The sequence below is a fragment of the Empidonax traillii genome, unplaced genomic scaffold (assembly GCF_003031625.1).
Source record: "Empidonax traillii isolate 1590-97213 ecotype Southwest subspecies unplaced genomic scaffold, ASM303162v1 scaffold236:size2090792, whole genome shotgun sequence".
NCBI lineage: Eukaryota > Metazoa > Chordata > Aves > Passeriformes > Tyrannidae > Empidonax > Empidonax traillii.
Genome location: NW_020955429.1, coordinates 1,164,079 through 1,180,973, shown reverse-complemented (window position 1 = coordinate 1,180,973; position 16,895 = coordinate 1,164,079). Strand labels below are relative to the sequence as shown.

The window sequence follows — 16,895 nt, the reverse complement described above, 5'->3', positions numbered from 1 at the left end:
ACTGGAAATCATTGTTATGGAATATTCTGAACACCAGAAGTGGAAGAATATACATGTTTATCAAAGAAAAATGAAAAATTATCAGAAACATCTTTACTTCCATCAATCCATAAAGTGTGATGTGTTCTCTAAAATACCCATCAAGTACTACCTGCTTCCCCTGTCTCAACTTTCTTCAAAAATATGTACTAGCCACTCTCAGGGCCAAGTTATTGAGTTTGACTGAGCATTGCTGTGACCCTGCATGGCCACTCGTAGCATCTCATAACTCTGGCTGTCAATCACCAGGAATCACTCATTCAACCAGCCCCCAGAACCATCTACCATTGAAATAACCTGGCCTGACAGTGACTGTACTCACAAAATGTTGTCAAACATACCACACTACTACAGCTAGGGCAAGCACAAAAGCCGGGAATGTTTATTTTCATCTACATTTCCCTTCAGGCAGAAAAATGTTATCATTGCCCTAAAGAAACTAAAATGCTAATATAGGAATACAGGAATAGAAACAAGAACAAAATACTGAAAAAAACAAGGAAGCTACCAAAGAGAATTAAAAACATGACGTGAGAAAGAAGAGTTACCACAGAAATTAAACAAATTGAGGGGATGGATGTGTATATTTATGTACAAAATCAAAATCAGAAGGGCAGGAAAGCAGAGAAAGCATTGAAGATGCAAAGGGGAGACAAGGTTATATAAATTGTAGCATCACAAGCCTACACAAGACATCAATCATTCTCCTTTAAATTCCAATTTCATTGCACTGATTGCCTCAGTGGAGCAATTTCAATACACTCTACCCAGGCCAAAGTTGGTTCAAAACAAATCCTAAAGTGAAATGACATAACCAGATGTGTACTAGAGGTCTATAACTAAACAGGTTTTTTATTCTGTACCTTCTCGACATTGCTGTCCATAAATAAGACCAAAAAAAATAACAAGAGCTCTCAGTGGGATGAGTTAATCTTTTTTCCAGACAACATTGACTTTTCAATAAGTGATCAGTCAATATACACAGTGCCCAGTGTAACCTATTGACCAACTCTGAATAACCCAAATAAAATGGCACATGGATCACTAAAAAGAGATGCTCAACAAAAGCAGATAAATAAAAGTTCTCATCTCATTCTGTTGGTAGCAAACCCACTTTTAAAATATCCTGTAAAATGAGGACTAGCTAGAAAACTGGTTTGTGTTTCAAAACCATGTAGAAAAGCTACATATGTACTGCCTTCACAGCCACTTAACACCCAACTAAAGAATAATGAAACAGTGACTACTGTAAGGGTTTGGAATTCTTGGGAAAGGTGTTAGAGCCAAAAGAAAGGATATATTAATCACAAATGACAGACAATTACTAACAAGGTAAGAAAACTCAAAGTGTGTGTAATTAGCTTTTTCTATTAAGTATTCCACGTTATTAATTGTATCTAATTTTGTCACTCATCTAGCCTTGCACTGGGCACTTTTAATTCATTAGTCAATTATTCAAATATAAATTTACTATCAAAGAAAATGCAGGAGGCATTAAGTATTGGCATAAGGAGTAAATCCTTAAAAAACTGAAAAAGCAAAGTCCTCACTTCTATGCCAAGTGACAGGAAAATCAACTCTTTTGTGAACAGGATGAATTAACACAAGAAACAGAGGAAAGGAAATAAAAATGACTGTAGGTATCCAGAATACCAGGAAGATCTCCCAAGCATAGAAGGGGCTGGAAAAGACAGTGCTTTTCATCTGTGGAGGACAAGGTAAAAACTGCACATTCTAACAATACACAACCTTCCCGGGCTGATTTAAGCATAGCTTTGAGGTCTACATCTAAAAATTACTTGCTCCCCAGTGCCATCCTGAAGGAGATGTGTACCACAAAGGATGTTTGTTTGTTACTGATCTGAATGTCTAGACAAAGAAATGAGAAATTATTCTTCCAGGTAATCCTCTTTACTTTAAAAATATAGTATTTGCTCATGTCAAAGTCTCCATCTACATTTTGCATCTCTACCTTCCTCAGCTTTCCAAGGGCCAAAACAGGAAGAAAATAAGCCCTATTTTTAATGCAATTCAATATGGTTTAGAGTTGCTTTATCCTCTACTTTCCTCAGGCTTTGTTACTGGTCCAAACTGATGATTTTTAATGTTTCACCTTTGGATTTAATTACTTCACAAAGAAAACAGCTCACCTAACTCCATACATTTCCTCATCATCTTAAGCTCCCTTCAGAGCTTAGAAAATGGCAACTTCTGGCACACATACGACTTCACTGAATTTGACAACGTGAATCTTGTTGAAAGAGGGAAATCCTGCCCTGGATGATAAGGTTACAAGCAGACATCAGTGACTCAGTAGACTAATTCAATTACCTCACATACTACTGTTAAGAACTGTGTCTTCAAACCACGTGGAAAACTGGACTGTTTCAAAGATAATGGTACCTAAACTCTGAGATGAAAACACATCTCAAACAAGAAGGTGCTACGGTAATATTAGTGCTACAGGAGCATGTGTACTTGAAGTAATTCCAGCAACTAATCCCTTCTTCACAGATATCCCATCTGAGTATGATTATACAGTCGTGTTTCCCACAGGATCTCTCTTTTGTGTAACACAGCCCAAATGGCAGGTAGGAACCTGGGCTTTACTTTTATCCTCAATAAGTAAAAAAATTTCTTGCCTTAAGTTGTCCACCGTGTCCAATTGCATAGCATGCTTTATATAGAGAATATAAGTCACAACTTATTCAACAGAGCAATGCAAAACTTCTTAAAAAACCCACCCAAACAAGCAAACAGCAACCAAAAAACACCCACAAACCCCTGCCATCCAACTCTCATGAAAAAAACCCAAACACCCCAAAAAACCCAAATCCAGAAACACCCTTAATAAGACAATATAGCATTAATTCCCCACATTTGAAATGCAGTCTGACTCAGCAGTTGTGGGAAATAAAAAAAAAAGACCTTAATTACCATTGATGGTATAAGTATTTTAATCAGTAAGAGCATTGTAATACCATTGACTTCTATTTCACAATTTTTTTTCAAAGCAAATAGTAAGAAATTACACTAAATAGTTGTTTGCCATACAAGATTATTCCTTGCTAAAGACCACACAGTAAATGACGTAAGAACTCCCAATACCCCATTCTTTAAAGGTGTAGAGTTCTGAGCAAATTCAACTTTTAAAGACTTTTTTTCCAAACTGTAGCACTATTTTAAACACCTGCACATAACGCTGTAAGTTCACAATTAAAACATTTTCCTCAAACAGAAGCAGTTAAGTTAGGCCACATTTAAAGCATTCTTTAAAAGCTAACATAATGAAATAAAAACTAGCTTTCAAATACATATCCACCAGACAGATCCAAGAAACACTAAATAGCCCACACTAAATCTGCAATTTCCATTACATGGCACAGATGTAAATTAAAATAGAGATCAGTCACTCCATTTTTAACAGGTAGTGAAGCAACACTATTTTCCTGTCCTCTGTTTTTATAGGAAAAAAATCCTATTTTTACAAGAAAATTAAGAAAAAATAAAAAAACCTAATCAATTTCAGGAAAAAAAAACTTGAAAAATTTCATCTAAAGTATTTGAGGAGAAGAAAAATTACTAGAAGAGGAATCGTAAGGTAAAAAAAATCACTGTTACAATCTTGCGTATAAAAATTGATCAATAATCTACACATAGATTCCTAGAACGGTTTGGGTTGGATGAGACCTTACATCATTCTTATAACATTTCTTGAAAAAAAAAAAAGGTAAATCAATGCAATTGTTTTATTACATCAACACCATCTATACCAGAACATTAAACTTACAATGATAGTCAGTACAGGAAAAGTAACTGACATTTTATACACAATAATTCTAATCCTTGACTTCCCCATCCTCTCCAGTGTCTTGAGAATACAGGCAACATTTAAATCATCCATCTGATCTCAAGAAGGGTGGATGTTAACAACACTTTTTCTTTAAAACTACAAGTGCAAGCAACTCAAGCTAAAATAATCTTTACATTTGAACAGCTTTAGAAATAAACATGGTAAGGTATGAAAATTACACTTTTCTCTTTTTTTAATAGAATACTTTTGCTTTTCAGACATCTTGTACAACAGAGACTTAGAGAGTCATGAATTTCTGCTTTATTCATCAAAGGTGACATGGCAACCTCTTTGCCCTATACCTAGTTCAAGTGAACCCTTTTATTTAAAAGAATATGATTTAAAATATTTGGACCACTTTCAATAATTAAGTATTTAAGTAAACAATATTTCAATTTATGGTATTGCCTTTCAGGGGAGGCTTGTTTTTGTTTTCTTTGTCACTTTAACTAAGTATGTAGCACTTGTTCATTTGCTTTTTAGAATAGATCACTCTTGATCTATTGAAGAATCATACTTGAAGAATAAATCACTCAAAACACTAATACAAAATATATCAACATAGCAAGAAACTGCTAAAAATTCCTCTTAACGTGAGTTCTAACTGAAAAAGTAACCATGTGTTTTACTGGCACTGGATATTAATTCATTCAGCACTAGACACAGACAAGGATCAGATACTTTGGTTCAAAGATAAAGTGTCAGATGTTTAAGAAACAAATACCTTGAGAATTCCGATGTAGGTCTCAGCAAGCAGATTTGCCCTGCTCAGCTTAAATGCATAGCATTTGCATTTTTAAGGTAAGGGACTATTACCATGGCAACAAAATCAAAATGTAATGTCTTTCAACAAAATAAAAAGCAATAGGTAACTTACACATCCATCATGCACATTCAAGGTTGCTTCAAGTTTTAATCTTTGGATAAATTCTCTTCTCCCTGTAAAGAAAAACACTGATTAATTACTTTTTAAAAATAATAACACTGAAGAAGTAGTTAAGTCCCTGCTGAGTACTGGCAGCTAAAAACCTAAACAATGAAGAACTAGAATATAAATGTAAATCTTGAAACAATACATATGGTATTGTTATTTCAGTAAAGAACTGAAAGGTGATCTTCCAAACATTACCTACAAATCTACATCTTGTCTTCAACTAGAGAAAACCCAGCTTCAATTTTGTTATTAATGCTGCATTCGGAAAAGTAACATTTAAGACCAGTACCATTCCCCTATATTTAAGGGATAAAATACAGTGGAAACTTTTGGAAAGGTGATGTGAGAGGAAGAAATTAAGGGGAAACAAGAAATCTATAAATGCGTACTGAATAAGGCAAGGCCCCCGGAAATTTATGTCCTTATTCCCCATATACAAACTGCTCTACCACTGCACTTAAAGACACCACTGTACAAAATACATGAACAAGGAAAAAAAAAGCATATTGACAAAAACGTGGTCTTTTCCTGAACTAGATATTTAAGCACATAGCTTTCATTTAATTCACACTGTCCCCATTCAATGAAAACAGGTTATAACGAACCTAATATTCCCTTGAAAGCACTTTCAGAAAAGATAAATACTGATGAATCTGATATTTTCACTTGAATCCTAAAAGTGTTTAAACTCAAGGATCAATACCTTTTTTGTCCCATGTTTGTACAACTCTCAGAACGAAATTTCAGGTAAGAATATCAGACTGTAGACCTGTGCTGGGCTGCACTGTTTTCAAACATGAAATTATGGAACTCACTCAAAATTGACCTTCCCTTGAAGAAACTACAGAATCAGGAAAAGAACTACAAAGGTATGTCACAACAGGACAAGGGGGAATGGCTTCAAACTGAAAGAGAATAGGTTTAATAGGATATTAGGAAGAAATTCTCGGCTGTTAGGGTGGGGAGGCCATGGCAGAGGTTGCCCAGAGAAGTTGTGGCTGTCCCATCCCTGGAAATGTTAAAGGCCAGGCTGGACAGCAACCTGGTCTAGTGGAAGGTGTCCCGGCTCACTACAGGGAGATTGGAATCAGATTATCTTTAAAGTCCCTTCCAATCCAGCCCATTCTGTGATTCACTACTCTTCATTTATCCGTATTTTTCCCCTGGAGGAACAGATTTGACTTGAAGTTCTTAATGGTTAGGTTTTTGCACCTTCCAGTTAAATCCTATTCTTTTTTTCAAATCACTGAATGATTTCTGTATTTTCAATGAAGATTCTTCTTTTCAGGTTAATTTGATTTCACTTGTTTGTAAGTAAATGTGAATACAGAGGTGGGAAATATCACCTGCTGCATCCTTGTACCTCACTTTGCATAACAGAAACCCAACTATTGTCTGCTGGGCTGCTATTGTAATGCAAAATACAGTAAGACATGACCCCCAAAAGCATAACTTCATTAAGAAAGGTACACTCCATAGGCCAACACAAAAATCCAGTGTTTGCCAGTCCCATCACATTTTCAACTGCAGAACAAAAAAGCTTGATAGCAGTGAGTGATTCTTGGGCACTGCACTGCACACATCTGGATGTGAAGTGTGCTTGCTCAGAATCCTCTAGACACACACAGTGAAGATCACTAACTAATTTTTAAAAACAAGCAGAGCAACAGACTCTTCTCTCCTTACTGCATGCTCTGATCTTAATCCAAACCACTTAAACCAGCAAGTAAGAAGCAGTGACTGTGTTCCAATCTCATCTTCAATTGCAATTTTTATTTCCTTAGAGAAGTCTATTGACAAAATTAGACAGGAACTGACTTGCTGTTGTTGTTAGATTAGGATATCTTGGTCTTAATAAGAACACTGTACCTATACAAGTTTCAGTAAATGTTTAACTTGAGATGCAGACAGAAGGTGCTTCACATACTTAACACTTGCCCATTTTAAAAACACTAAAACATGTGTTAGGATTGCACACGCTAGCATATGTGATTTGTTATATATGTGATTAGTTATTTATCATTTGATCACTATCTAGCTAAGTACTGATCTCAGAGGTCTCTTCCAACCCAATTAATTCTATGATTCTATGATCCTATGATTCGAGGAAGGAATGCAATACAAGCAAAACTGCAACACTTACAGTTTCCTTATTCCCTAAAGTAAAGAGGGAGCAAGGGAGAAAACAGTTGAAATGTTTTGCCTCCAAAATCCTATTTGAATAACTGCTAAACACCATAAAACAACTGAATGGATTGTTTCTAATTTATCTTATAGCTTAAAACTCGAACCATGGGATTCTAAGTGGTGGGGTTTTTTCTGAAATAAAAAACTGAACTACTCTAATAAACTGACCTGAAGAAAATACTGCCTCTGCATCTGCTGTTGTTAAAGACTGAGTAAAATCAGTGAATCTGTGTTCCTTGTACTTCAGCAATGACTTCCACAAGTTCACTGGTTTGATAACAAAGCTCAGCAATCACTACTAGGATATTTTTCACCTGATTATTTTTGTCACTGACCCACTTTTATTGGAAAAAAAAAAATACTTGTTGTGTTGTTTTGTTTTATTCTTCAGGTGCATCACAACTCTTATTGTTAGATGTTCTAACAGTCAAATTTTCCATGCCAAGGACTCTACTCTCACAGGTGACAAGAACCTTCACAATCCTTAATTCTCATTCATCTAATCCCATGGTTACCTGTTCTTTCCACCTTCCAACACAGGCAGCCCTCCTGTCTCCCCTTTCAGCTACAATAATGGAGGAGACCCTAGTCTTTGAAAAAACCCCTGTGTCATGTTTTGGTTTTTCACCACCCAATATTGTGTCAGGCTCTTGTGAGAGCCAAAAACTATTTCTTTTTCCCCTTAACTGAGAACTGCCACTAGAAACAGAATAATTTATTTCCATAAGGATGCTTCAATATGTCATTTCCTGTATTCAAATAGGGCCTGTCTAAGACAGGGATCAAATGATCAAGGGTGTCATCAGCAACATGATCTCACTAGGCAGTGGACTATACATGGGGGTTGCTCTGAAGCTGCTCAGATAAAGCTACAGATAAGAATACGCTAAAACAAACCAAAAAAAAAGCCTTCTTAAATTTCAAATGGCAATGATGAGCCCTCTGTGAAGTGTTTACAAAGCTGAAATTTGGAAAGCTATCAAGCTAATGCTCCACCCACCCATTTTCACCAGACACTGTGCACCAACTGAAGCCTCAAGGTCTAGTGCCACTTTCGGTAGAACAATCAATAATATTTTCAGTTTTTATCCATCTACCCATTTTCACCAAACATATGCGCTAGACTCAAGGTAGTGAAACCCTCAATACAGTGATTAGTGACTTTTTTTTTTTTTTTTAATATATTAATCTAGAAACTAGAGGACCATCTCCAAGGCCATATTCTATTTGTGAAAGAACAACACCTTGAGTCACTCATAAAGAATTTAAAGATGGAAAAGCGGGCAAAAGAGAAGATGCAGCTGCTTCCTTGTAACTTTATTTCTGCAGAACATCCACTGCACACACAAGGTCAAACCAAGGGTTGCCTTGCTGCTCCCATCTGGAGAATTACCTAACTTGGGTGTTTGGAAGCATTCACAGCTCTAATCTCACTTCAGGAAGCAACACCAAAATACCACAACGTCCCTTGTATTCCCGGCTCGCAGTCTTATGACACCATTTAGGTCACAATCCTCAGTTTAGGAATTACTGATCAGGTGCTTTCTACATGGCTATTTTGGCAGAGGTACATATACCTTTCTTTTGTAAGCAACTTTGAGTCAAAGCTGCTTCAGAACTGATGACAGCAGAGAAGTTAAATGCTTTGAGGACATAAAACCTTCTTATATTTAAAACTGTGCTCCAGAATTTCCCACTGAAGAAGTATAGATCATTTCATGATGAAGGTTTAGCTTTAAAGTACATTTGTGCTCTACAGAAATACAACTACATTTTGATCCAATGCAGCACCACCGTGGCATGAGATATTAAAAGACAACCCGTATTCAGTAATAGATCCCATTTATCAAATGAACACTCATTTATATCAAGCTGGCTCTTTCCAAGGCCAAGTCCCTCAGCGCTGGCTTGCTGTGACATTTGGAATGCCCTAGTTTAAAACTGAAATGGAGCCAGCATCTGTTCCCAATGCAGAGCACATGTTATATTGCACTCTAAGTGCATTTCAAAACCACTCCTGATTTTTCAGGGTAGAGTTTATGGGTTTCTGAAGCAACTCCACAAAAAGATGGCAAGTCCAGTTCTTGTATACAGCTTATTTTGCTCAAATTCTACATATGTCAAACTCTGCATCATTATCCAATATAACTTCTGATCCACACCTCAATAGGCTGTTTTTCAGCAACCAGAATTCTCCATATACCACACAGTAACCAGGACTATACACAATATGCACTGAATTAACTTTCATCAAGGTAAGTCAAAATTCTTGAAGATTAATTAAAATCTTGAAAATAATTTGTTTAACCATATGGGCTGACAGTGGCCCCATTTTATAGTCATTCAAAGTGTGACACGGGAAACTGAAGCAATTTATAAAAGGAAAGAGTGAAGCATCAGGTACTGCTAGAAACTAAATCCACTGGTGTGACCTCCAGTCCTTTGAACAAGGCCCTGAGTTATATTTCTTCATTGTTCTGTACTACTGTATAAATGCCAAAAGATTATAATCCTGGTTCTGTCGGTGTTTAAAAGAACACCTTCCAAGTGACTACAAACAACTACTTCACTATGGTTTAAGTTCAAAACAAGTTAACCCAGTTTTTCTCTGCTCTTAATGATACATCACAAAGTCTGAAAGTTTGAACGCTATACAGAAAACACAAAATATTTTAGTGTCTAGGAAGAGCCTTACCTACCCTTTTAATATGTAAGAGCTTTGCTACTAAAAACCCAGCATCAAACAACTTGGTGTTGATCAAGCTTGTAACTCAAATCCTAAGACAGGCTTAAGGAATGAGCTTTATGTGTTAAGAAACACAAAACCTTCAGCTCTCAACACTAAGACAGAAACTACAGAAGACAGGACACTGTGCCCTCAGTTACAATCCAGCAATCCTGTAATATTCTTATGATGAGTATATTGATGCAAAAGTTGATCTCAAATAAAGCCCACAAAAGAGATCTGAAGTTAAAAAATAAAAAAAATTTTAAAAAATAATGAAAAAAAGCAGTTCAGCAATGTTTTACACATTTTAGGGTGATCACTAAGCATTTTGAAAAATACTTTGGTTTAGGTTTGCTTCTACTGTAACATCACAGATAAGATTTGTTTGTGTTTGTGGCAAAGGCTGTAATTAACTTGCAAACACATTTCAGATATTAAGTGTCCACTCTTGAATATAAGTTTCCATTGGGTCCAAAACTACATGATACAAGCTACAAGCAGTTAAGCTTTAAACCAATACGTTTAATTTCTGTTTGATATTTACCATGTTTTATTATGCCTGAAAGATACTTAATACTTAAAATCCAACTGTATTAATATCAATTGTTTAATGTGTTCTCAGTGCAAAAATGTGGCATAATGTACAACTCCCTGTCTCAGAGGAGGCATTTCATCTGTTCATTCCAAGCACTGGCTGTCAGGTGAGGGTGCTGTGCTGACTAGTACTAAGTGGATTTCATTCACAAGTACACCATATTCTGACAGCTCTCCTGCCCCCTCACACTGTCCATAGTAAATTTTTCTGTATTGTTCCTGCCATAGATTGCAGCTGAGTAGAAGGTAAAACAGGTGCAGTTTTGCAACAGGAGAAAAAAATGCCAGTTTTCAGCAATTTTGATATTCATTTGATCCCTTAAAGTAGTCCAATGATATGCAAATATACAAACTGATATCCAGTGATATCCAATATCCAAATTACTCACTGAGATAAAAGGCACTTGAAATTTTTATATTAGGTCATGGATATTTCTAATTTCTACAGAGCAGAGGACAAAATTCATTATTCACATGATAAAACGAAGAGAAGCTGTATCTGTGTAAAAGACAACCAAAGGCAAAAAGATAACACATACCACCTTACTCTTCTCTGACAAAACTATCTGAAACAGCTCAAGTGATTAACTGGATGTAGGATTAACCACATGCAAAAGCTTTTTTCTGTTCTCTCCACCAGCACTAAAATATGTCTCCCAAGGAAACACCTTGAAATTCTGAAACAGATACCAACACAAAACCAAATAGTCATCAGCTCAAGAAAAATACACTTGAGCCCTGCTTTCTTCTCATCAAAGGATCAAAGGAGGCTTCCATGAATTGAAGGCAAAAAGGAATATTATGCAGAATGTTGCAAGTCAGGATAAATAGCACTACTGTAGGTTTCAGCATGTCTTTGGAAATGCTTTTTGTTGACTTTGAAAAGTCTTCATCTGAAACTGTTATGTGGAACAGTAATGTACATTGAACATTTTCTTACAAAAATGATATCAATATCGTAACCTAGACAATCTTTTCAACACTGGGAAACACATACTAGGTACTTATTCTCAAGTACTATTTATTTGTGCAACCCCCAAGGTTAATTAGGAGTTCCACTTTCCAGCCAGAGAAAATGATATCCAAGAAGGTGAAATGGGGATTGCTCTGCCCCAGTGCAAAAGTCTGAACTGCTCAAGCAGAACCAAGGTCTGTCGCCTGCAAGCACTCACACAAAATGAGTCCTGGGGCATGGAAAATCATAGCAGAAGGAAAGAAAAAATTACTGGAATCTGCTTTTAAGAGAGGCACATTCCTAGCAGGCACGCCCAGGCTGAGATGTGTGCTGAGATGAGTTCTGCTGCCAGTGCTTCCATTATCTCTTAGTGTCTGGGAGAGGCTGCTGATCCTCCCAGTCAGCCATCAGGACCAATCACACCAATTTTGGACAAAGATTCTGGGGTAAATATAAACCTACTATTTAAAGTTGTTTAAAAACACTGGATACTCATTTTTAAACAGATTAAGTGATTATATAGAAGCTTACCAACATATCTAAAGAGCCAGGTCTTCTAGCAAAAAAAAAAAAAAAAAAAAAGCAGGGCCTGCCCTTCCCACAAGAGTGTTCCAGTGAAAATAAGAACATGGGGAACTGACTTAAAACACTTACCATTCTGCACACCTACCTAATTAAACATACCATTTAATCCTGAGTAGTACAGGCACTGCACACTGCTGGGTTTGGGGGAACAAGAGAAATAAAGAGAGTTTTAAGTACTGTAACAGGCACAGTTCATAACCCCTTAAGATTCCAAGTATAAACACTTGGAATCTGCCCAGGATTAGAGTTTGAAGATAGATGATATCAAAAGTTGAGATCAAGTAGAAAGCTGAGTCTTGCTGGGAGATGACTATTAAGTTAACACTGTGACATAGGTTAAATTATCATTGAGCATTTAAAAACAAACAGGGAAAAAAAACCCACCTTGTTTTTAAAAATTACACCACGTTAAACATCCTAGATGACAAAATAATGCTATTATTTAACTCAAGGGACTCTTTTTTTTTACTGAAGAGAGTTTTCAGGACATAACAGTGTTATGTTATGGTAAAGAACCACATTTTTCCTCATTTCCAGAGAAAGGTAAATAACAGAAACACATTACAATAACAGTACCAACAAAGCCATGTTACCTAAGTAGGGAGGTGGGTTTGGTTTAATGGTTCCATTTCAATATTGGTTTTATATATAATGGTTTTAATTTCTATATCAGTGAAGTTTCATAATTTAATATGTGTTGAACAAAAGTTACTAATGACTCTGAACACATTCTGTTCACAAGGCAGAGAAGGATGGATCCTCATCTTCCTCATGATATCTACTAAGCAGAGAGCAGTCAGCATTAATGACACATTCAATTTTCCCAGAGGAAAGCCTGCAAATCCTTGAAGAACAAAATGAGGGGGAAAAAGGGGATTTAAAATTCACTCATGTGACACAGATCAGACTCATGATACTCACATTCAATATTTAACGATTCAACACACACTAAAGCATTTGGGACATGTCTGAATCAGCAAAAAAAGACACAAAAGCAGTAAGACTTGCACTTAAACAGTGAAAAATCCATCTTTGAAGGCTGGCACACTTTGTGTCTGGACTGATCTTTTTCCTTACTGCTGGGACAGGACTAGTCTCAAGTGTCAACAGGTTCTTGATACATGATCAGTTATGTCCCACCAGACTATTCTGGGGACATTCAAGGACAAAAGATCAGAAATCACATGCAAAGTCACAAGAACTCATAGTATTGCAGTGCAACAACTTAAAAGAGACTGAACACAGACATGTTTGATGGTCTACCCTAATGCAGTTAATGGAAGCAATCCAACTGGAAGAAGGCTACAAGAGAGGAAAAAAAATTAAAATAAATAAATAAAAGAAAGAGATCTAAAGGATCTCTCACATCACTGCTTCATCCTGAAATACAAATCCAGTACACGCTGTACACGACTTGTTTTTGCAGCAGGAGACAGCTTTCATGTAACCAAAGCTCATTATTAGAAGATCAAGGTACAACTTAACTACAGAGCTGTCTGAAACACTCAGGATCAAGACACAGGCAGTTATTTACAAAGCAAACACATTCCTGGTACAAAGATTGTCTTTAATAGCACACAATATAAATTCAATGAAATATTGCAATCAAAAATGAAAATATGTTTGAAGTGCACACAAACCTCTGCAGTTTCCAGCTGTTTGCATGAGAACACTGAGGCTCCAAAGAATATAAAGCAAATACATTTGCACCCTGAGACTGATTCAAATATAATAATTATGCATGCAAAGCCTGCAACACTCTCACACTTCTTGGCAGCCACTAACACACAAGATTAATGTTCAGTGCACAGACATTACACATAAGGTTAATCCCTTAAAATCAAAAAGCACAAGTACATCTGCATAGTTCAGCCCATTTCCAGCAAAACTGCAGAAACACAAAATGCCTCTTGAATTTCTGAGGGAGAGAAAATAGCAATCTCAAACAGCTGTACCAATTTTTGATCATTTCCTTCTAGCCGAATGCAATGGTAGAAATCCCCCCTCCATTAATGTTGTTGTCATATGTCAAAATACAACAGCAGCAAAAATGTTGGTGATTAGGTAAATTAAAACATCAAAACTCAATACGTTAATTGACAACAACATCTGATCTACACAGTCGCATATTAAAAGAAAAAAAAAAAAAGGAAAAAACAAAACCCAAACCCCAAGTTTCTGCAAACAAGTGCTACTGAAGAACATAAAACTGTGATCTGTAAGGGTCTACAGTTTTTTACAAATTGATGTTAATACATAAAAAACAGAAACTGTACTCCTATCGATCCCCAACATCCTAAAAACAAACACTGGAATTCATTCTCTTTATTCAGGACAGAGTGACAGAAGGTACCAAGTAATCCCGGTCCCTGCATGTATTTTTTTTAAAAAAAGAAAATACCTAAAAATGATCATCAACACGTTGTCACAGAAGTATCAAAATTGGGCAACACAGAGGAGACAGAAGCAGTAACACAAACCATAACAACTGAACCACAAAACACACAGGAAAGACATAACTGAAAAAAGGTCATAATATTAACTACAAGCAAAGATTTCTGAGATGATAACAGCAAAACAAGCTATTAAATTTACTTAGAGGTCCAAATTTATCTGCAGGTCCAACTGGCTCCTGCACCTCCATCTCCATAGCTTGGTTAATCTATGAGGGCAATAATCCTAAAGATAACAGAAGGCTGATTAGACTGAAATTAAAACTAAGTATTCAGCACTCAGGCACCAGAAATACTCATCCAACCTTAATCCTCCCTCCCAGCTCACATCTCTTTTGGGTTTTCTGCTATGTACCAAATTATAACCATCCAGCATTCATCTGTTGCCTTGTCTGGATAATTCTGCTTTGCTATGCTTTTATTTTCCTTTACTGATATTAAAGCATTTAACATGTGTGTATTTATTATCTGAGGTGATTTACTTTGGAGTAGAGAAAAAAAGTCATTAATCTGGTATGCTTGGATCAGCCCTAACATCTTTTCCCCAAAGCTGTTTGAGATGTTCACATTATGCCTCTCTGTTCCTTGGTACCAATTTAAATGAGATAATATCAAGGAATTTGTTTCAGACGGTCTCTTTATTAAACTCCTCTAAATTCAATTTGCTATCAACAGGTCTCAATGACACACTGTTCTTTCAAGTGCTCATCTGTAATTTTTTAAGGACTGTAGTCACTAAGTCTTGCTTTTATTAACAGGGGGAAAAAGCCCCAAACATATCCAGCTTAAGACAATACTTGATCACTGTACTCTCTTTTGTATATCTCAATTAAAAAGTAACATCCTTTTTCTGCAATGCTCTTATGTCTTAAACTTTTCTACACAACCAGTGAAAATGCAATGATTGTACCAAATTTCCTGCTTTCCTTGTGTTTCCTGCCTCCTTCCAAAATTAGATTGAGCATGTTAAAGATGTTTCACAGGTGTATTTGCCTCTAATTCATTTATTACATGGTGATTGCAATTCTAATTCTGCCTTTTTCTATTATTCAGGAAAAATCTCTGATGAAAAAAATCTGAAAAAGGTATAGTTGAACTATATCTTTCCCAAATCTTCAGTCAGTCCAGTTTTCCAAAGTATTTGGTGTGTGACAGAATATATCACTGCAGAACTAGTTTCTGGGCACACACTGAAGTGCAGTGGAAAATGATGTACATCAGGAAGTTACACTGTTTACATTAAAACAGCAGATTTGTGTCCCCATAATCAGGTAACTGGGCAAATTTATAACAGCCCTTTTCCAAGCAGAAGTTAATTTGAAGACTTGTAGAAGAAAAAATAACATAAGTCATCTCTAGCAGTTCTGGAGCTTAGTTGTGACAGATGAGTTGTTTTAACTCATGTTGGAAAAGAAAATTAATACAAGAGGTTTAGGATATGAAATGTAACAATCTACCTGAAAATAACTAAACATCAAAAGTATTATGCAAAGAATTAAAGAAGAAAGGTTGATTAAATACACTGTGACCATTGCCAAGTCTGCAAGAGCATTAGCTACAAAGCTGATCATAGTAAAGCTGTCTAACCCTTCTTACTCTGCGTTATTTTCAAAGGCCAAGACACCACGTGTTTAAATATAGCTGGAGCAAAAACTGGGCAAAACAGCACCTCTCTTTCTGGCTGTTCTCCCTGGCTGCCTAGTTTCCATCCTGCTGGGCTTTGTGTGTTTGTTTGTTCAAGAAAAGCAAAAGAGAGAATGAAAGTTTACAGCATTTTAAGGAACTAACTTCACTCTTGCACCCTGGACAATATTTCAGGAAGAACCAAACTCTATCCACATTCAACAAACCACTACTGGTTTTATAAAGCGATATGTTAATGAATGTAATGCAGTCAATATCAAAACTAACCAGTTTTCCATGCACATAAACAGCTTCTCTTGCCTGTTTTTCCTGTTTTTCAACCCTGTCTATAATCAGGGCAATCAACTTACTTCAAAACTTTAATTAGTTTTGCTTTCACTGTGGTTCATCTCTGTATAGAGAGGGAACTACTGAAACCTAAGTAGTTCACAGTAAGTTCTTCCTACCTACATGATATATTCTCTTCTCAGTACAAAATGTTGATGTTGAAACTTTTTAAAATCTGACCATGATGAGCCTCACTACTGGTTTTCTTACAATGAATTTTTCAATTTCAAATCTCTCCCCAATTTTAAAAAACAGGATGACAAAAACTTAGTAAGATATGAAACAATCTTTAAAGAGAGGGAGTGGAAGCTCAGACATCACAGCTCTATCTCTTAGGTATCAGGTAAGCTTAAAAATTTCACATCACAAGAAGATTTCAGAAAATAGTATGTGAACGGGGATAACAGAGATTGGGAAGAACTGACTATTTTGGTATTTGCTTCCATTGTGTCAAGCACCACAACTTCTAGCAAGCACTCTGAGCTAAAAACCATCAGACTATTTTAGACTGGCAGACTTTCTCTGGGTAACCTGCTATGTCAGATGAGAAAAATAACCAACCAATAAGCAAAAAGCCCATAACAAACTAACAAAAC

General features: G+C 36.2%; 1 protein-coding gene across 7 annotated transcripts in view; it reads right to left on the bottom strand.

Moving 5' to 3' along the window:
• Positions 1–16,895, bottom strand: part of DCAF6 (DDB1 and CUL4 associated factor 6) — an 82,152-nt gene that overhangs the window by 61,497 nt on the left and 3,760 nt on the right. For all 7 annotated transcript variants that reach the window (XM_027888346.1, XM_027888347.1, XM_027888348.1 and 4 more), the window contains exon 2: positions 4,770–4,831. In XM_027888346.1, coding sequence (XP_027744147.1) covers positions 4,770–4,831 — 62 coding nt within the window. The remainder of the gene's footprint in view (positions 1–4,769; positions 4,832–16,895) is intronic.